Source organism: Bubalus kerabau, chromosome 23 (genome assembly GCF_029407905.1).
Source record: "Bubalus kerabau isolate K-KA32 ecotype Philippines breed swamp buffalo chromosome 23, PCC_UOA_SB_1v2, whole genome shotgun sequence".
In the NCBI taxonomy this organism is placed as follows: Eukaryota; Metazoa; Chordata; class Mammalia; order Artiodactyla; family Bovidae; genus Bubalus; species Bubalus kerabau.
The window spans coordinates 34856729-34871763 of NC_073646.1; the positions used below are offsets into that span (position 1 = coordinate 34856729).

Genomic DNA, 15035 nt, shown 5'->3' on the forward strand with positions numbered 1-15035 from the left:
GACACAGCAAAGACCTGCTGCAGGGGCTTCCCTGGTGGCTCAGTGGTCAAGAATCTGCCTGCCAACGCAGGAGACACAGGTTCGAGCCCAGGTCCGGAATCTGCCTGCCAAAGCAGGACACAGGTTCGATACCACATGCCTCGGAGCAACTAAGCCCGTGTGCTGCAACTACTGGGCCTGTGTTCCAGAGCTCAAGAATGGCAATTACTGGGCCCGTGTGCCCTAGAGCCGGTGCTCTGCACCAAGAGAAGCCCCCGCACCGCAACGAAGAGTAGCCCCCACTCTTTGAAACGAGAGAAAAGCTTGCACAGCAACGAAGACCCAGCACAGCCATATATAAACAAAATGTAAAAAAAAAAAATAGAAAGAGCCAGTGCAGTCAAATAAATGAATAAATAAATAAGAAGGTGGCCGAGCCTGGCCACGGTCCTCATGCCAGCCTCCCTGCACCCGGGGGCACTGGGAAGGGCTGAGTGAGCTTCCTCCTACGAGGTCCTCACCTGCTGGGAGGCATCCATCCCCATGAGGTCATCCTTCTCTAAGACCGGCTCGCTGTCAGGGGATGACGCCTCGGCTGGGATCACCACCACGGGGCTGACGTGTTCTGAGAGGGCGGAGGCTCGTAGGAAATTGGGTGGGTTCTGAAGAGGGAAGACGCATTTCTCGAACCCTGCCCGCCTGCCAGCCTGGAGGACAGGCCCCCTGGGCTCGGCAGTTCCTGGCACGCTTACCTCTGGCAGTTGAGGGATCTGAATGAGCCGCTTGAAGTACTGCAGGTTGCTGGAGCGGTAGAAGAAATCTTTCAACCTAGAGGTGGAGAGAGGTTGGAGGGCTGCTGGGGCCTTCACTAGCCCCGAGGAGGGGACACCCCACTTTCCTACTGCCTGCCCAGCTCCGGGCACAGGCTGCCAAGGAGACGGCCTCCATGGTGCAATTATGACGCTGCCGGAGACATTATGTATTGCCAGCCCTCACTGATCTGGGGGTGAGCAATGTTGGTGTTGCTTAGTTGTAAGTCGTGGCCGCCTCTTTGCGACTCCATGTGGAGCCTTCCCAGGTGACTCAGGGGTAAAGAATCCACTTGCCAATGTACGAGATGTAGGTTCAATCCCTGGATCTGGAAGATTCCCCGGAGAAGGAAATGACAACCCACTCCAGTATTCTTTCCTGGAAGAATCCCATGGACAGAGCAGACTGGCAGGCTACAGTCCATGGGGTCGCAAGAGTCAGACACGACTTAGTGACTCAAACAACAACAAATAATCTTGGATAGATATGGGAATGAAGAAACTCCAATTTTTTCTCATCCTCAAGTCTCCATCTTATATCAAAGTATCGAAGGCCAGGAGCATCAGACATTCTTTCTGAGATGAAAGGGGGTTAGTGATATCAGCCCTCGCTCTGCAGCACCGAATTTTCTCCTGCTCAGCCCAAAAAACAAAACCCCTGGGGTCTCAGGACAGCCCATCAGACCCCAAGGCTAGGACTGCCCCTGTGACCTCACTGCTGCTTTCCCCAAATTTGGGGACACCGAGGCCTCAACCGCTGTGTCTGCGAGAGAGAAGGTGATGCATTCATTAGCTTGAAGAATGAAGGGAAACTGAATCACCTGACCACACGTCCCCCGCTTTCTGGGCTGGAGCCAACAGTAACAGGCTCTTGCTTTCCTAAGCTACTGGAATTTAACATTCCAGGAAGTCAGCCCCAGGGCCTGTCTCCTAGGATTTAATAAGTCATTTTTTATAGCATAAACATACAAGGCTTTTCAAACAGAATAAGGAACCGGGTGGTTCGCACAACTCTGAACTTGCCCTCTGATTGCTACTCAGCAACCAGCAAGAGAAGCCTGGGCTTGGGTTCTGGGGGAGATGCTTTTCCTGCAGTTAAGGATGAAGAAATTAACAAGGAAAACAATCACGCTAGTGTCCTTCCTGGCTCCCTCCTTCCCCTGTCTCTCCTCCATTCCGGCCCCTCTTCTTGGGCAAGCTCAATTGAAAGATGAACTGGACTTGTCATCTCATCACCAATTTTCTTCCCCAAACGCAGCAGAATCATTTGCCCCCATCAGACAAGCTCTTCCTCTTCTAGACTAGATAGCAGGCTGATTAGTTCCTGAATTGATTCAAACACTGACTGAACACTACAGTCTTAAGGAACTATTATGAATTCAGGTGCTAGAGATACAATTACAGGCAAGACAGTCAAACAAAAATAAGGTCATTCTTAGAACTAGAAAGCTGCTATAATGGAGAATACAAGGGTGGGTGGGTGGGGAGGTGGGGTGGAACAGGAGATTGGGGGGAAAGACCCCACTTAAATAAGGTGGCTAGAGACTTCCTTTGCGCAGAGGTGACTGAAGATGACCTGGATGGAGTTGGCCAGGCTGGAAGAAGAGCATCATGAGGAGGGGGAATAGCAAGTGCTAAGCCTCTGAGCTGTGGGTACGTTTCAGGAACTGGAAGAGGACCCCACAAGGTGTGCCTGAAACACTATGAGCGCTGGACAAGGGGTCAGCAAGGACGGGCAGAGGCCAGACCGTGCAAGGACCTTGCAGACCACGCAGAGGGGCTTGGATTTGGTTTTCATCGTTATCAGAAGCCACTGAAAGGTTGGGAGCAAGGGGGTTACGTTTTTACAAGGTCATTCTAACTGCTGGGTGGGGATGGGATTGCAGGGGACAGGAGCAGAGTACTGTGTCCATGCTGGAGGGTCCTGGTAGACAGCAAAAGAAGCAGACGAGGTGAGAGGCAGAACAAGAGCCAAGATCTGTTTGTAGATAAACCAAGTATCATCTGAACTCGCTAATGGATTAAACATGGGGAATGAGGAGAATGGTGAGTTTCAGATCTCTCTCCTAAGCGGATGGTGGGCAGTATTTACTGAGATAAAAGAGATCGGGAAGAAAACGTTTTGGGAAGAAAGCCTAGAGTTCAGTTTGAGATGTAAATTTGGTGTGAAAAGTGAAAGTCACTCAGTTGTGTCCAACTCTTTGGGACCCCATGGACTATACAGTCCATGGAATTCTCCAGGCCAGGATACCGGAGTGGGTAGCCTTTCCCTTCTCCAGCAGATCTTCCCGACCTAGGAATAGAACCAAGGTCTCCAGCATTGCAGGCAGATTCTTTACCAATTGAGCTATTAGGGAAGCCCCAATTTGGTGTAGAGATGTCAAACAGACCACTGGGGATGTGAGCCTGGGATTCAGAGGTGAGGTCTGGTTGGAGATACATCTCCTGGAGCTGTCAGCATGTACATGGCATGAGATCAGGAGAATTTAGGTAAAGAAAAGGAGAAGAGGATGAAGTCCTGGGCATAAGGGAGGCAATGAATGAATAAATGGAATCACCCTCCTCTATGAGATTTATTAGAGAACTGATGGCTTCCCCAGTCATTGGCAGTTTTGCCCACACCTTCTTTTCCTTCGCCTTTAAAGCAATAAAGCAGGTACCCTTGTCCCTCGATAATTTAAAAGCAAGTGCTCCTGGAACTTCCCTGGTGGTCTAGCGGTTAAGACTCCACGTTTCTAAGGCAGGGGGTGCAGGTTCGATCCCTGGTTGGGAAACTAAATCCCACGTGGCTGCCGCATGGTGCGGCCAAAAATAAAATATTAAAAAAAATCAAAGCAAGTGCTCCTGCAAGGATGGGTTGCGTTTACAGCATTTTTAGATTCGCTGCTTTTCTGTCACTCAAGCCGCTTACTTTGTGAACTGCTCCAGGAAGCGGTCCCGGTGGCCTTGCAGGGTGTCGGCTGGGAGACCTGGAAGGAATTGGAAAAGAGTGAGAGGGAAGAAGAGGGGCAGAGGGCAGGGGACCTCCCTCTGGGGAGGGGAGGGGACCATCCTCCCTGGGGCCAGTGGTCAGCCCGGGGGAAGGCATTTCTGACCTAGAGCTGCCCAGGAACTGGTAACCTCTTGGGCCCAGCTGGGGCCAGCAGGGACTCTGGGGGCGCTTATCAGCCAACTCTCCCTCTGTCTGCTCCTGGAGTGTGAGCTCCCTGGGCACAGAGGGCTGGAAGTTATGCCCCTGAGCACAGCAGCAGGGTGGACCAGGGCAGGCCTTGGAGCGGGGCTCTCTCCCAGGGGTCATGTATACTGGAGACATGAGTCTGGGAGAGACCCAGAGAGCCTGCCGGGGGGCCAAACACCACAGGATTGAGACCCACAGGATGCAGTCTAGCGCTGGCTTGGTAACTGCTGACTCGATGATGCTGGACAAGCAGCCTCTTAGGGCCAGCCTCCTCCCTGGCAGAGTGGGGACCATTCACCTCCCAGATTGTACAGTTCTGTGCAGTTCAGCTACAGTGTCTTAAATTTCAATTTTAGTAATTTTTGAATGTGATACTATCATTCGGTATAAACAGGGAGTACACATATAAAGTATAGTAATTCAAAGGGGCATCCTACGAGGTATCCGACCAGGACTCCTTAAAGACTTCCCTGGTGGTCAGTGGTTAAGAATGCACACGCCAACGCAAGGGACAGACACAGATTCGATCCCTGGTCTGGGACGATTTCGTAGGCTGTGGAGCAACTAAGTCCGTGAGCCACGACTACTGCGCCCTTGAGCCTAGAGCCTGTGCTCTGCAACAAGAGAAGCCACCCCACTGAGAAGCCCCCCACTCGCTACAACTCGAGAAAGCCCCTGTGGAACAACGAAGACCCAGGGCACCCAAAAATAAAGTAGAGAAAAAAGTAATAAAAACAACTGTCGAGGTCATCAAAAACAACGCAAGTCCAAGGAAACTGTCAGAGCCAAGAGGAGCCTAGGGATACCTGATGACTGAATGTAACACCGTGACCCGGATGGGATCTTGGGACAGAAAAAGGTCATTAGGCATAAACTGGAAATGTGCATAACGCACGGACTTCAGTGAATAATAACGTATCACTATCGGTTCACGAACAATGTGGTAGCCTGGAGGGGGAGGGCAGGGCCATCCTGGGTCACCGCTAGGGCAGGCTGGGTGCGTCCCTGCGCACAGCAAGGCTCGGCCCCGATCTTTTATTATCAAGACAGCTGGGAGCTCCTCGGGCCTTCTGGAATAGGAGCAGAAAGCCAAGGGCACCGGGGCGGGGGGAGCTGCCTCTCTCCAGGGACGGCCTTGCGGCCAGAAGCTTCCAGAGATCAAGCGCAGAGTACTCACAGGAGTGGAGCTTGAAGAGAAGCTTGACAGCGTAATCATAGAGGTGACTGCAATCCAAGATGACCTGGATGAGCGGGGCGAGGCGGCACTGCCCAGCTGTGGTCACCGACACGGAGCGGGACATGTCCAAGGAGTTGAACACTAGGGACAGGGAAGGGAGATGTGAGCAGAGCTGGGGAATGAGAGGCACCTTCTCAGAGGGCAGAGGACAAGCGTCTGGCACCGGAGGACTTGTTCTGTGCAACCAGGGACTCGTGTTAATGTGTTTAACCCTTCAGCGCTCCTCTGCTCTGTGCTGTGCTCAGGCGTGTCCGACTCTTCATGACCCCATGGAGTGTAGCCCACCAGGCTCCTGGGTCCATGGGATTGCCCAGGCAAGAATACTGGAGTGGGTGGCTGTTTCCTCCTCCATTCAACACTCCTAGGGGATAGCTAAAAGCATCCCTGTTGTTCAGGAGAGGAAATTGGAGGTAAGCAACTTGAAGGCAGTCACAAAACCAAGAAGTGGTTTTGCTTAAGAGATGTTGAGTTAAAACCCAGAGCCCCCGTGGCCAGTGAATAGACTAGAAGCCTGTGTCCCCGGCAGTCAACAGGCTCCCTGTGTCACAAACCAGTGAAATGAACTGGTTCTATGCTGTGTACAGCCCAGTGGCAGCCCAGGAAAGAAGGGATTTGTGGGGGAGCGCCCCAAATGCCTCCTTCCAGTCTGAGGAGCTTTACGCTCCCTGCCCCCCACTGGCAGAAAGAACACATCACCTGGCAGATTTCTGATCTAATGTGGGAGGTGAATTCTTGTTCAAGAGAAGCTCTCAGTTTTAAGGGGAATCAGACTTTCAGGATCGGAAGGGGCTGTTCACACAGCCCCACCCAGCCCTCTGTCTCAGGTGTGAGCTCGGTCTCATGGTGACCTTGACCCTAAGAAACACCCAATCTGGGGGTGGCAATAGAAAGCATGTGGGGAAAATATCAAACGTTGATCAGAACATGAAGGAGCAGATAATTCAGCCCAGGGTTCCTGGTGGTTTGTCCCAGTGTTCTTGGAACACCAGACGGGGCGATGTGCAGAAACCTTGGGTGGACAACCAGAGAGGCTTCGATGACACTGGGCAAGGAGCCAGGAAGAGGGTGAACCATCAGGATCAAGGCTGATGGAGGTCCCTGGGGGGAGTGGGTGATCTGCCCTCCACTCCCAGGCTCCAGAGGGCAAGATGGTCCCATGGACCCCTCCATGCTCACCCCCTGCCCCTAAACCAAGCAACTAGATGCCTGGCCGTGGACCGGCAGTGCACACCACTGGCCAGGCTGATCTCCCCGCAGTGGCTGCCCGCCGCCTCGGGAGATTCCGCACGTGGCCAGACATCCCCCCGCAGGCCCTCAGTGCGTGGGACAGCCCCAGAGGAAAGCCCGGAGCCACTGTGCTTGACCTTCCTCAGCCACACTAATCCCTGTTAACGGGCTTAAGTCTGGCAACTGAAAAGAAAAAAAAAAATCCCAAACAGTTTTAATTAAAAGGCAGCTTTTCTTCTTGACACAAATTAGAAGCAGCTGTCACTGTGAGGCGGCCATCCCCAAGTCTCCTGGCTTCCCTAGGCTCCACTCTGGCAGGGAATCCCAGGCTACTCCCAACCGGTCTGCTGCTTTCCAGGAATGCCCCTTGGCATCCAGTAACATCTAGAGTGGTGTGACCCAGGGCAAAGTTACTCAACCTCTCGGTGCCTCCAGGCGCTCTTCCGTGAGATGCAGATGGTTCTAACGGCACATTCCTCATTAGGGTCTTATAAGGAGGTCTTGTAAGGATTAAATGAGAATGTCCTATAAGTGGCATAGCAACTTGCAGTGGTTCTTCGGGTTGGCTTGGAGACTGATTAGAATCACCCAGGGAAACACAAAGACGACTCATGTCTGCCTGCAGCTCCTTCATCCCTGCTTCTGTTTTAATTGGTCTAGGCTAAGGTGGGGGCGAGGCTTCCCGGGTGGCTCAGCCATAAAGAATCTGCCTGCCAATGCAGGAGATGGAGTTCGATTCCTGGGTCGGGAAGATGCCTCTGGAGAAGGAAATGGCAACCCGCTCTAGTATTCTTGCCTGGGAAATCCCATGGACAGAGGAGCCCGGTGGGCTACAGTCCATGGGGTCGCAAAGAGTCGGAGACGACTGAGCACCCATGCATGCACGCAAGGCTGGGGCATTAGTGGGGGTCAAAAGCACCCCCCCACCAGGTGATTCCAATAAGCAGCCAGGGTGGAAACTGTATTTTCTAACTCAGTGCTTCTCAAACTGTAACATGTATCAGCATCCCCTGGAAGGATCACTCCAGGAGAATTCTGCGGTGATGGAAGGGCGCTGTCCACCACTGCCGGCCACGTGTGCCTGCAGAGTGCCTGCACTGTGATGAGTGCAACGGAGGCCCTGACCTTTTAATGTTATTTAATCGTAATTAATTTAAATAGTCACAGGTGGCTATTGGCTACCATACTGGACAGTGCAGACTTGGGGAGCTCGTTAAAACAGATGACTGGGTCCCACACCCAGAGATTCTCATTCAGAAGATCTGGGATGGGATTTGAGAACGTGTGCTTCCAATACGTTCTCAGGTGATGCGGATGCTGCTGGTCCAGGGACCACACTGTGAGAATCACTGCAGGTGCATCCAATCAACAATCCTTGTAACTGGCCCACGTTTCCCACAGTTGAAAACCTGGGGCACCCTCTTCCGAAGGTTCTGATCCAAATCTTACAAGGGCACAGACTAAGACTTAGAAGCTGGATAGACTTCCGATCCCATTTCTCTCAGTTTCTGGGCTCATAAGAGGTGAATGGGCTTTTCCCTGGTGGCTGGTAAAGAACCCGCCTACCAATGCAGGAGACGTGGGTTTGATCTGAGTCAGGAAGATCCCCTGGAGAAGGCAATGGCAACCCACTCCAGTATTCTTGCCTGGACAATCCCCATGGACAGAAGAGCCTGAGGGGCTACAGTCCACAGGGTTACATGACTTAGTGACTAAACCACCACCACCAAGAGGTGAATGAGGATGGACGGGGGTGGGGAGACGTGCAGAGGAGGCTCTTGATTCCAAATCAGCACTCTCTCCAGGATGAGAAAACCACCAGCATTCAACCATGGAGGAGTGTGTGCAAAGACTCTGATAGCTCTCTCTAGAAAACTCTAGCTAATTCACCCCAGAGCATTCAGATGGATGTTGACACCAGTTTATGAACTCTGTTCACCTGCTGTTTCTTCACTGATGTTCATCTAGAAAGCAAGTGTTCTTGAACTTGGTTGTTGAGCACTTGCAGTGACAGGCACAGGGCTAGAACAGAGGTGAGCAGGGCCTAGTTCCTGATTTTTGAGGAGGCGCTCAACATATATTGCTAATAACCCAAGGGATCAAGGCATATGGAAACAGAGCCAAGTATCATGGAATGCTGGGGCAGAAAGAGGGCCAGCCCAGCTGAGCGGCAGACAGGTCTGGGCCAAAGGACCAGCCAGTGCTGGGGCCACAGTCCAGGGACTGTCAGAGAGGCTGGAAGTGTCTTTGGACTCTTGGAGGCCTGGGCTTAGCAGGGAGGCCAATGTGGTGGGGAACTGCAGCCCTTCTGGTCACATGACTCTGAGAATGCCCTTGGGCTTCAACCTCTCCCTGTACCAGGGCCGAGGGCACAGACGCGGTGGGGCAGCTCCATCCTCCTGGCCTGTGCTGCACAACTTGTACGGAGAGGTGGGGCTGGGCTGGCTGTTCCCAGGAGGGAACCAGTCTGGGGGTCAGGTGATGGCCAGGAAAGCCTGGGCCAGACGGGAGGGAGAGACTCACCAGTTTGGAAGAGGTTAAGTTCACACTCCAGGTAGTCGAACATCTCCACTGTCAGCTGGAAACTGGACCCAAGAGGAAAGAGAGCTTATACTCCACGGCCCAAAGGCCAGTGTACCCGTGCTGCTGCCAAAGCATGCGTGCACTGGTGTGCACGCGCAAGCACACATACCAGCTCTAAGTCTCAGCCCCCACCTAAGTGGATATTAAGGCTGTTGGAAGATCAAGCAGGGCGAATTCAACAGTGACAGCGGTAGAGAAAGCGGGCAGGTTCCACGCTGTGTTGGGAGGTCAGAGGGGCACAGAGAAGGGAGGCCTGGAGCGGAAAACACCCTGGAAGGGTTCTGGGCGAGGCACCAGCAGTAAGCGGCCCCTAGGTCAAGTCACTTAGCGGCTCTGTCCCCACCTCGGCCACCGGCCCTGCCTTCAGGCCCTCTGTGACCCTAACTGAAAGTGAGAAGACCTACACAAGCTCCCGTACCCCTCCGTCCAGGGCGTGAGGTCGGCCACTTACAAGTTGTTGACATCACTCTCTCCGGCCTCCTCTAGCTGCCGGTCACTCATGTGAAGGTTGCCTGGGAACCTGGGGTTCTGGGAGGGAGGCAGAGGAAGTCAGAACAGGGCACCCTGAGAGCGAGCTCTACAGCTGACATCACGCACACCAAGCCCCACTGAGCTCCGGCAGCAACAGGCTGGATTCTGCTTGGTGTGGGTGCCTGCATGCTCCCTGGGGAGTGTGGCCACGCTCACAACCACACACACACACACACACACACACACACACACAGGTCCCGTGATCGGCTGGCTCACAGCAAAGAACACCCCCCACCCGTCATTAGAGGGAAGGTTCCATCCCATCCCTGGGACCCCAAGGAGGGCCCCACTCCCGCAGCCTGTACCATGGACATCGTCTCCCTGGGGCAAGGACACCCAGCGCGTGACTGCTGGCGGTCCTCAACCTGACACCCACACCAGGCAGGCAGTGTAGCCTCTGCTTATCCCCAATACATTCTGAACCCTATCCAGGTGTCCTGCTGGCCTCTGACCACTTCCAGAAGCTTCTATTGTGAGTTCAGGGCCAGGCAAACTGATTCTCACATTAACTTCAGCAAAACAGAATTAGTAAAACAAACTTGAAGGTTGGAGAAGATTACAGGAAGCACAGTTGTTGAGTATCTATAGTCTCCTGTCTTTCTCAGTGTGGTCTGCCCGGAGCGGAGGGAACACAGGGCAGCCGGCAGGTGGAGGGGAGCACAGAGAGATGGTGGCCAGCCCACAAGGGGGCTCTAAATTCCAGGGTGAGTTCTTCAGGCTCTGAAGACAGAAATCCTCCACTTGGGCACTTCCGTCTCTGGCTGTAACACCCTCCTGTCCTGAGGCCCGCCACCCCGGCTCCTCTGCCTCAGAGACTCAGGCCGGTTGCTTTTTTCTTTTTTAATCGATTTTATTTTTTGGTCGCACCATGCAGCATGTGGTTTCCTGACCAGGGATCGAACCCACGTTCCCTGCATTGGAAGCGCGGGGTATTAACCACTGGACCAAAGGGAAGTCCCCAAGCCGGTTCCTTTATCGCCCCCTTCTGGCTGTTTTCACTTCCTCACTGGGTCTGGACATTATGGCATCTATGGCACCTCGCCCTCATCTTTCTTCCTGCCGGTCCTCACACCACACTGCCGTGAAGCCCAGTGAGTCTGGATCGTTGTCACATGCTCTGTGTCTCAGACCAGCTACCCATCTCCCTGGAGAATGACTCACAATTCATCACTATGTAACTGCGCTCTACAGCTCTGCGTGAGTGCCAAAGTCACTTCAGTCATGTATGAGTCTTTGCGACCCTATGGACTATAGCCCGCCAGGCTCCTCTGCCCATGGGATTCTCCAGGCAAGAACACTGGAGTGGGTTGCCGTGCCCCTCCTCCAGGGGATCTTCCCTACCCAGGGGTCAAACCCATGTCTCCTGAGGCTCCTGCACTGCAGGGGGATTCCTTACCACTGAGCCAGCAGGGAAGCCTGCTCTCTAGCTCCACTGCCCCTTAACAGCCCTTGCTGAGGCTTCCCTGGTGGCTCAGATGGTAAAAAATCAGCCTGTAATGCAGGAGACCCGGGTTCAATCCCTGCATCAGAAAGATCCCCTGGAGGAAGAAATGGCAACCCACCCCAGTAGTCTTGCCTGAAGAATTCCAAGGACAGAGAAGCCTGGTGGGCTACAGTCCATGGGGTGGCAAAGAGTCAGACACGACTGAGCAACCAACAGTCCTTGCTACTGGCCCACTGGTTCCCCTTTCCATCAATGACTGCCCGATTCTGCACCTGGTACCCAGATCCCACGCCATCACCCTCGGCACCTCACCACGTCACGTGCTCGCTTTCTTATATCAAAACTCGGCATCCTGCTTCCCACTCCCTTCCCTGCTTCAAAGGTACCCACCTGCCCTGCCCTTCCTCCAGCTTCAAAGAGGAGTCGCCACCTCCTTCCTGACTCAGGATCAGCCCCTCCCTGTGTGCTATTTGAACCAATCTAGTTTCTGGTTGGAGAAGGCAACGGCACCCCACTTCAGTACTCTTGCCTGGAAAATCCCATGGACGGAGGAGCCTGGTAGGCTGCAGTCCATGGGGTCGCTAAGATTCGGACACGACTGAGCGACTTCACTTTCACTTTTCACCTTCATGCCTTGGAGAAGGAAATGGCAATCCACGCCAGTGTTCTTGCCTGGAGAATCCCAGGGACGGGGGAGCCTGGTGGGCTTCCATCTATGGGGTCGCACAGAGTCGGACATGACTGAAGCGACTTAGCAGCAGCAGCAGCAGTTTCTGGTTCTTTCTCACGCACACCCCAACAAATCCTGCTTGAGCCCCTGTTCTGAGCTAGATGCTGGGCCACACACGGGACAAGGGAGACACGCACTCCTGCTCTTGGTCCTCCAGGAACCCACAGTGCTGAGCACCCACGACTCCATCTGCCTTTTAGGCTCCTGCCCGCATCCCGTGCTCCAGGTCTTTCCCACGGCCCCACATCTTCCTCCAGCTGTTGTCCCCGTCTCTCCTCCCTTTCCTGCCAATCTTCAGGAAGTCCCTGACCCTTGTCTGTCCCAGAGATAACTGTCTAAACCTGGCTCTCCCCATCTTTCACACCGACAGCCCAGCTCTTCCCAAGTCATCCTCCACACTGAATGGATGACCTCACACACCAGCCCAGGCACCTGTCGCTCTCCACCCTGCCTGCTTCTTGCACTAACGTGGGTCTCCTGATAGTGCCACGTGGATGCCAGTGTCCTGGGCCTCCTGCCCTTATGTCTTCAGCTGATCCACTGCCAGGAACACCCATCCTGCCCTTCCTCATTGCCCCTTCCTCTCTACCTGCTAAGTGGCAGCCTGGGGTCTGGAGAAGGGGGAAAAAGTACTCCACAGCAGGCAGAGAGAGATGGGAACGGTGGGACCAGAGGGCGAACTGTGGTTGAAGTGACATATCCCATTCAACACCCTCTCTTTATGATGTGACCCTGATATTCCACCTGGAGTGATGACAGTCCCCTCCCTGTGACCCTGGGAACCTCTGTGACGGCCTCCGCCAACATAGGATGGTGGGAGGGACACCCTGTGACTTCAGAGGCCGGGTCATCTAAATGCCATGCACTCTACCTGTTCTCTTGGCCAACTCACCAGGCTGCAAGGAAGCCCTGACTAGTGCTGAGACTTCATGAAGAGATGCCAGGCCAGCCCCCCACCGTTTCAGCTCCAGCTGGCATCTGACTGCAACCGCATGGGAAACTCCCAGCCAGAACTGCTGGCCAAGCCCTTGTGGAACCCCAGACCAACAGAATGCCAGAGACAAAAGACTGCTGTTGTTTTAAGTCATTAAGCTCTGGGCTGATGTGTGTCCAGCACAGGTAACTGTCACGCCCTGAGGCTGAGCTCAACTGCCACCACCTCCTAGAAGCCCACCTGGTTGCCCGAACCTGGGCAAGACACCCCCGACTCACTTCTGTGGGCCCTCCTTCTTCCCTCCCAACCAGACTGAGACTCCCAAAGGCAGCAGCAATGTCTATCCCTCTTTTTCTCTCCAGAACCTCACCTCGCCCTAGCCCAGGGTAGACCCTCAGTGATATACCATGAGCTTCTACATCGACCTGGCCGAGGTTAGAATCCCACCTCACCACCGAGGAGCTTTCTGATTCAGGCCCTTAAGGGACCCAGCCACCATCTGAGTTTCACTTTCCTAGGATATGATCATACATGTTTATAGGGCTCTTGTGAAGATTAAATGATATTCAAAAAAGGTTGAATCAACTAAGGATGGTTTGCATGAATCAAAGATACCCCTTGAGTATATAAAAGATACTGGAGATAAATACACCAAGTTATGGTATTTCTTCTTAGGTTTCTTTCTTTCTCTATTTCCACTGCCAGCTCCCTAATTCAGGCCACTTCCCCTCCCACCTGGCGGGCCATTCTTCCTTACCTCCTATTGCCATCATGCCCACCCTTTGAGGATCACATCAAGCCCCAACCCCCACCTTTTCGAAACATCCCTGGCACTTTTCTGCAGGCACACACCTGGCACTATTATACAGCTACTGCAAGTGTGTAAGCTTCTCTCCCCAATGGATCTGTGAACTCCTAAAGAGCAGACCCTTTCTCCTTATCCTTATATGCCACTTGGCACATACTTTTATATGCATTAGGTATATAAGAAATACTAAAGTCATATCTTGAGCAGAAGGTCCTGTGTGGACACTTATTGTATGAATGGAAGGAGTTATTTCTATTACGTCAAGTCAGTACTTCTGAAATATTTTCATAAGGCCACCTGGTGGATCAGGCTTCCCAGGTGGCGCTAGTGGTCAAGAATCCACCTGCCAGTGCAGGGGACACAAGAGACGCAGGTTTGATCCCTGGGTTATGAAGATCCCCTGGAGTAGGAAATGACAACCCACTCCAGTATTCTTGCCTGGAGAATCCCCATGGACCAAGGAGCCTGGCGGGCTAGTCCACAGAGTCACAAAGAGTTGGACGTGACTTAGCGAATGAACACACTTGGTGGATCAGGTTTCTCGCTTTGCAAAATGAGAAACAAAAGGTACAAAGGACCCGGGCCAAAATCCCAGGCCACATCCCTCTGACTGTGGTCACTTTATAAAATGTTTCCTCTCACACAGCTGGGATACGGTGTGAACACTCCCTGAAAAGCCAGACTGTCCTATTACCTGGAAAACCTGACAATTAAGTGTGGCTGGGGGGACTTCCCTGGCGGTCCACTGGTTGAGAATCCACCTTCCAATGCAGAGGACACAGGTTCAATCCCTGGTCGGGGAACTAATCTCCCAAATGTCTTGTGGCAACGACGCCCACGCGCTCTGGAGCCTGTGCTCCACAAGAGAAGTCCTTGTGCCTCAGAGAGAAGCTGATGCTGCAACCAAGGCCCAGCATGGCCGAAAAACAAACCAAAAAAGCCCAGCCAGGTGTGAGGAGACGGGACAGCCCGGGCGGGGGCGGGGGCGGGGGCGGGGTGGTCTGTGAGGGGTGGCTGGCAGGGCCGGCAGAATTGCTGAAAAGACTCACTTTGGTGTGGTACTCCATCTTCGTTCTCAGCAGTTTGAGGTAGATGCTGCAAAGCTGCCCATACCCTTCACTCAGGTGGCCCTTTGACGAAGAGGAAAGAAAGCAGGCTGTCAACACTGAGAACTTTGGGTTGAAAGACCTACAGCTGGGACGTCTTTTTAAAAGAATATATATTTTTTTTCCCTCCTGAGTATGAAAATAACATATATCCCCTGTTGAAAATTTGGAAAATATAAAAAAGGACACTGCAAGCAAGTCATCTTCAGCCTAACCACCAGAGATCATCATGGGAAAATGTACAAGGGTCGAAAAGTGAAAGATGAACGGATCAGAGACTGAAATGTCAAATACAAAACTATAAAACTCCTAGAAGATCACAGAGGAGAAAACCTGGGTGACCTTGAGTATGGCAAAGGCTCTTTAGACATAACACCAAAGACACAAACCATGAAAGAAATAATTGATAAGTTCGGCTTCATTAAAATTAAAAACTTCCGCTCTACAAAAGACATTGTCAAGAGAATGA

General features: G+C 52.9%; 1 protein-coding gene across 5 annotated transcripts in view; it reads right to left on the minus strand.

Annotated features, from left to right (window-relative positions):
- The window catches only part of HIP1 (huntingtin interacting protein 1), a 137654-nt gene that overhangs the window by 25055 nt on the left and 97564 nt on the right, over positions 1–15035 (minus strand). For 3 of the 5 annotated variants that reach the window (XM_055562258.1, XM_055562257.1, XM_055562259.1), the window contains exons 5-11: positions 14510–14590; positions 9465–9541; positions 8954–9015; positions 5144–5284; positions 3700–3757; positions 732–807; positions 501–641 (exon numbers count right to left, since the gene is read on the minus strand). In XM_055562258.1, the coding sequence (XP_055418233.1) occupies positions 501–641; positions 732–807; positions 3700–3757; positions 5144–5284; positions 8954–9015; positions 9465–9541; positions 14510–14590 (636 nt within the window). Of the gene's footprint in view, positions 1–500; positions 642–731; positions 808–3699; positions 3758–5143; positions 5285–6379; positions 6565–6849; positions 7553–8953; positions 9016–9464; positions 9542–14509; positions 14591–15035 lie in introns of those variants that run through there. The other 2 variants (XM_055562260.1, XM_055562261.1) reach the window with 2 other exon arrangements.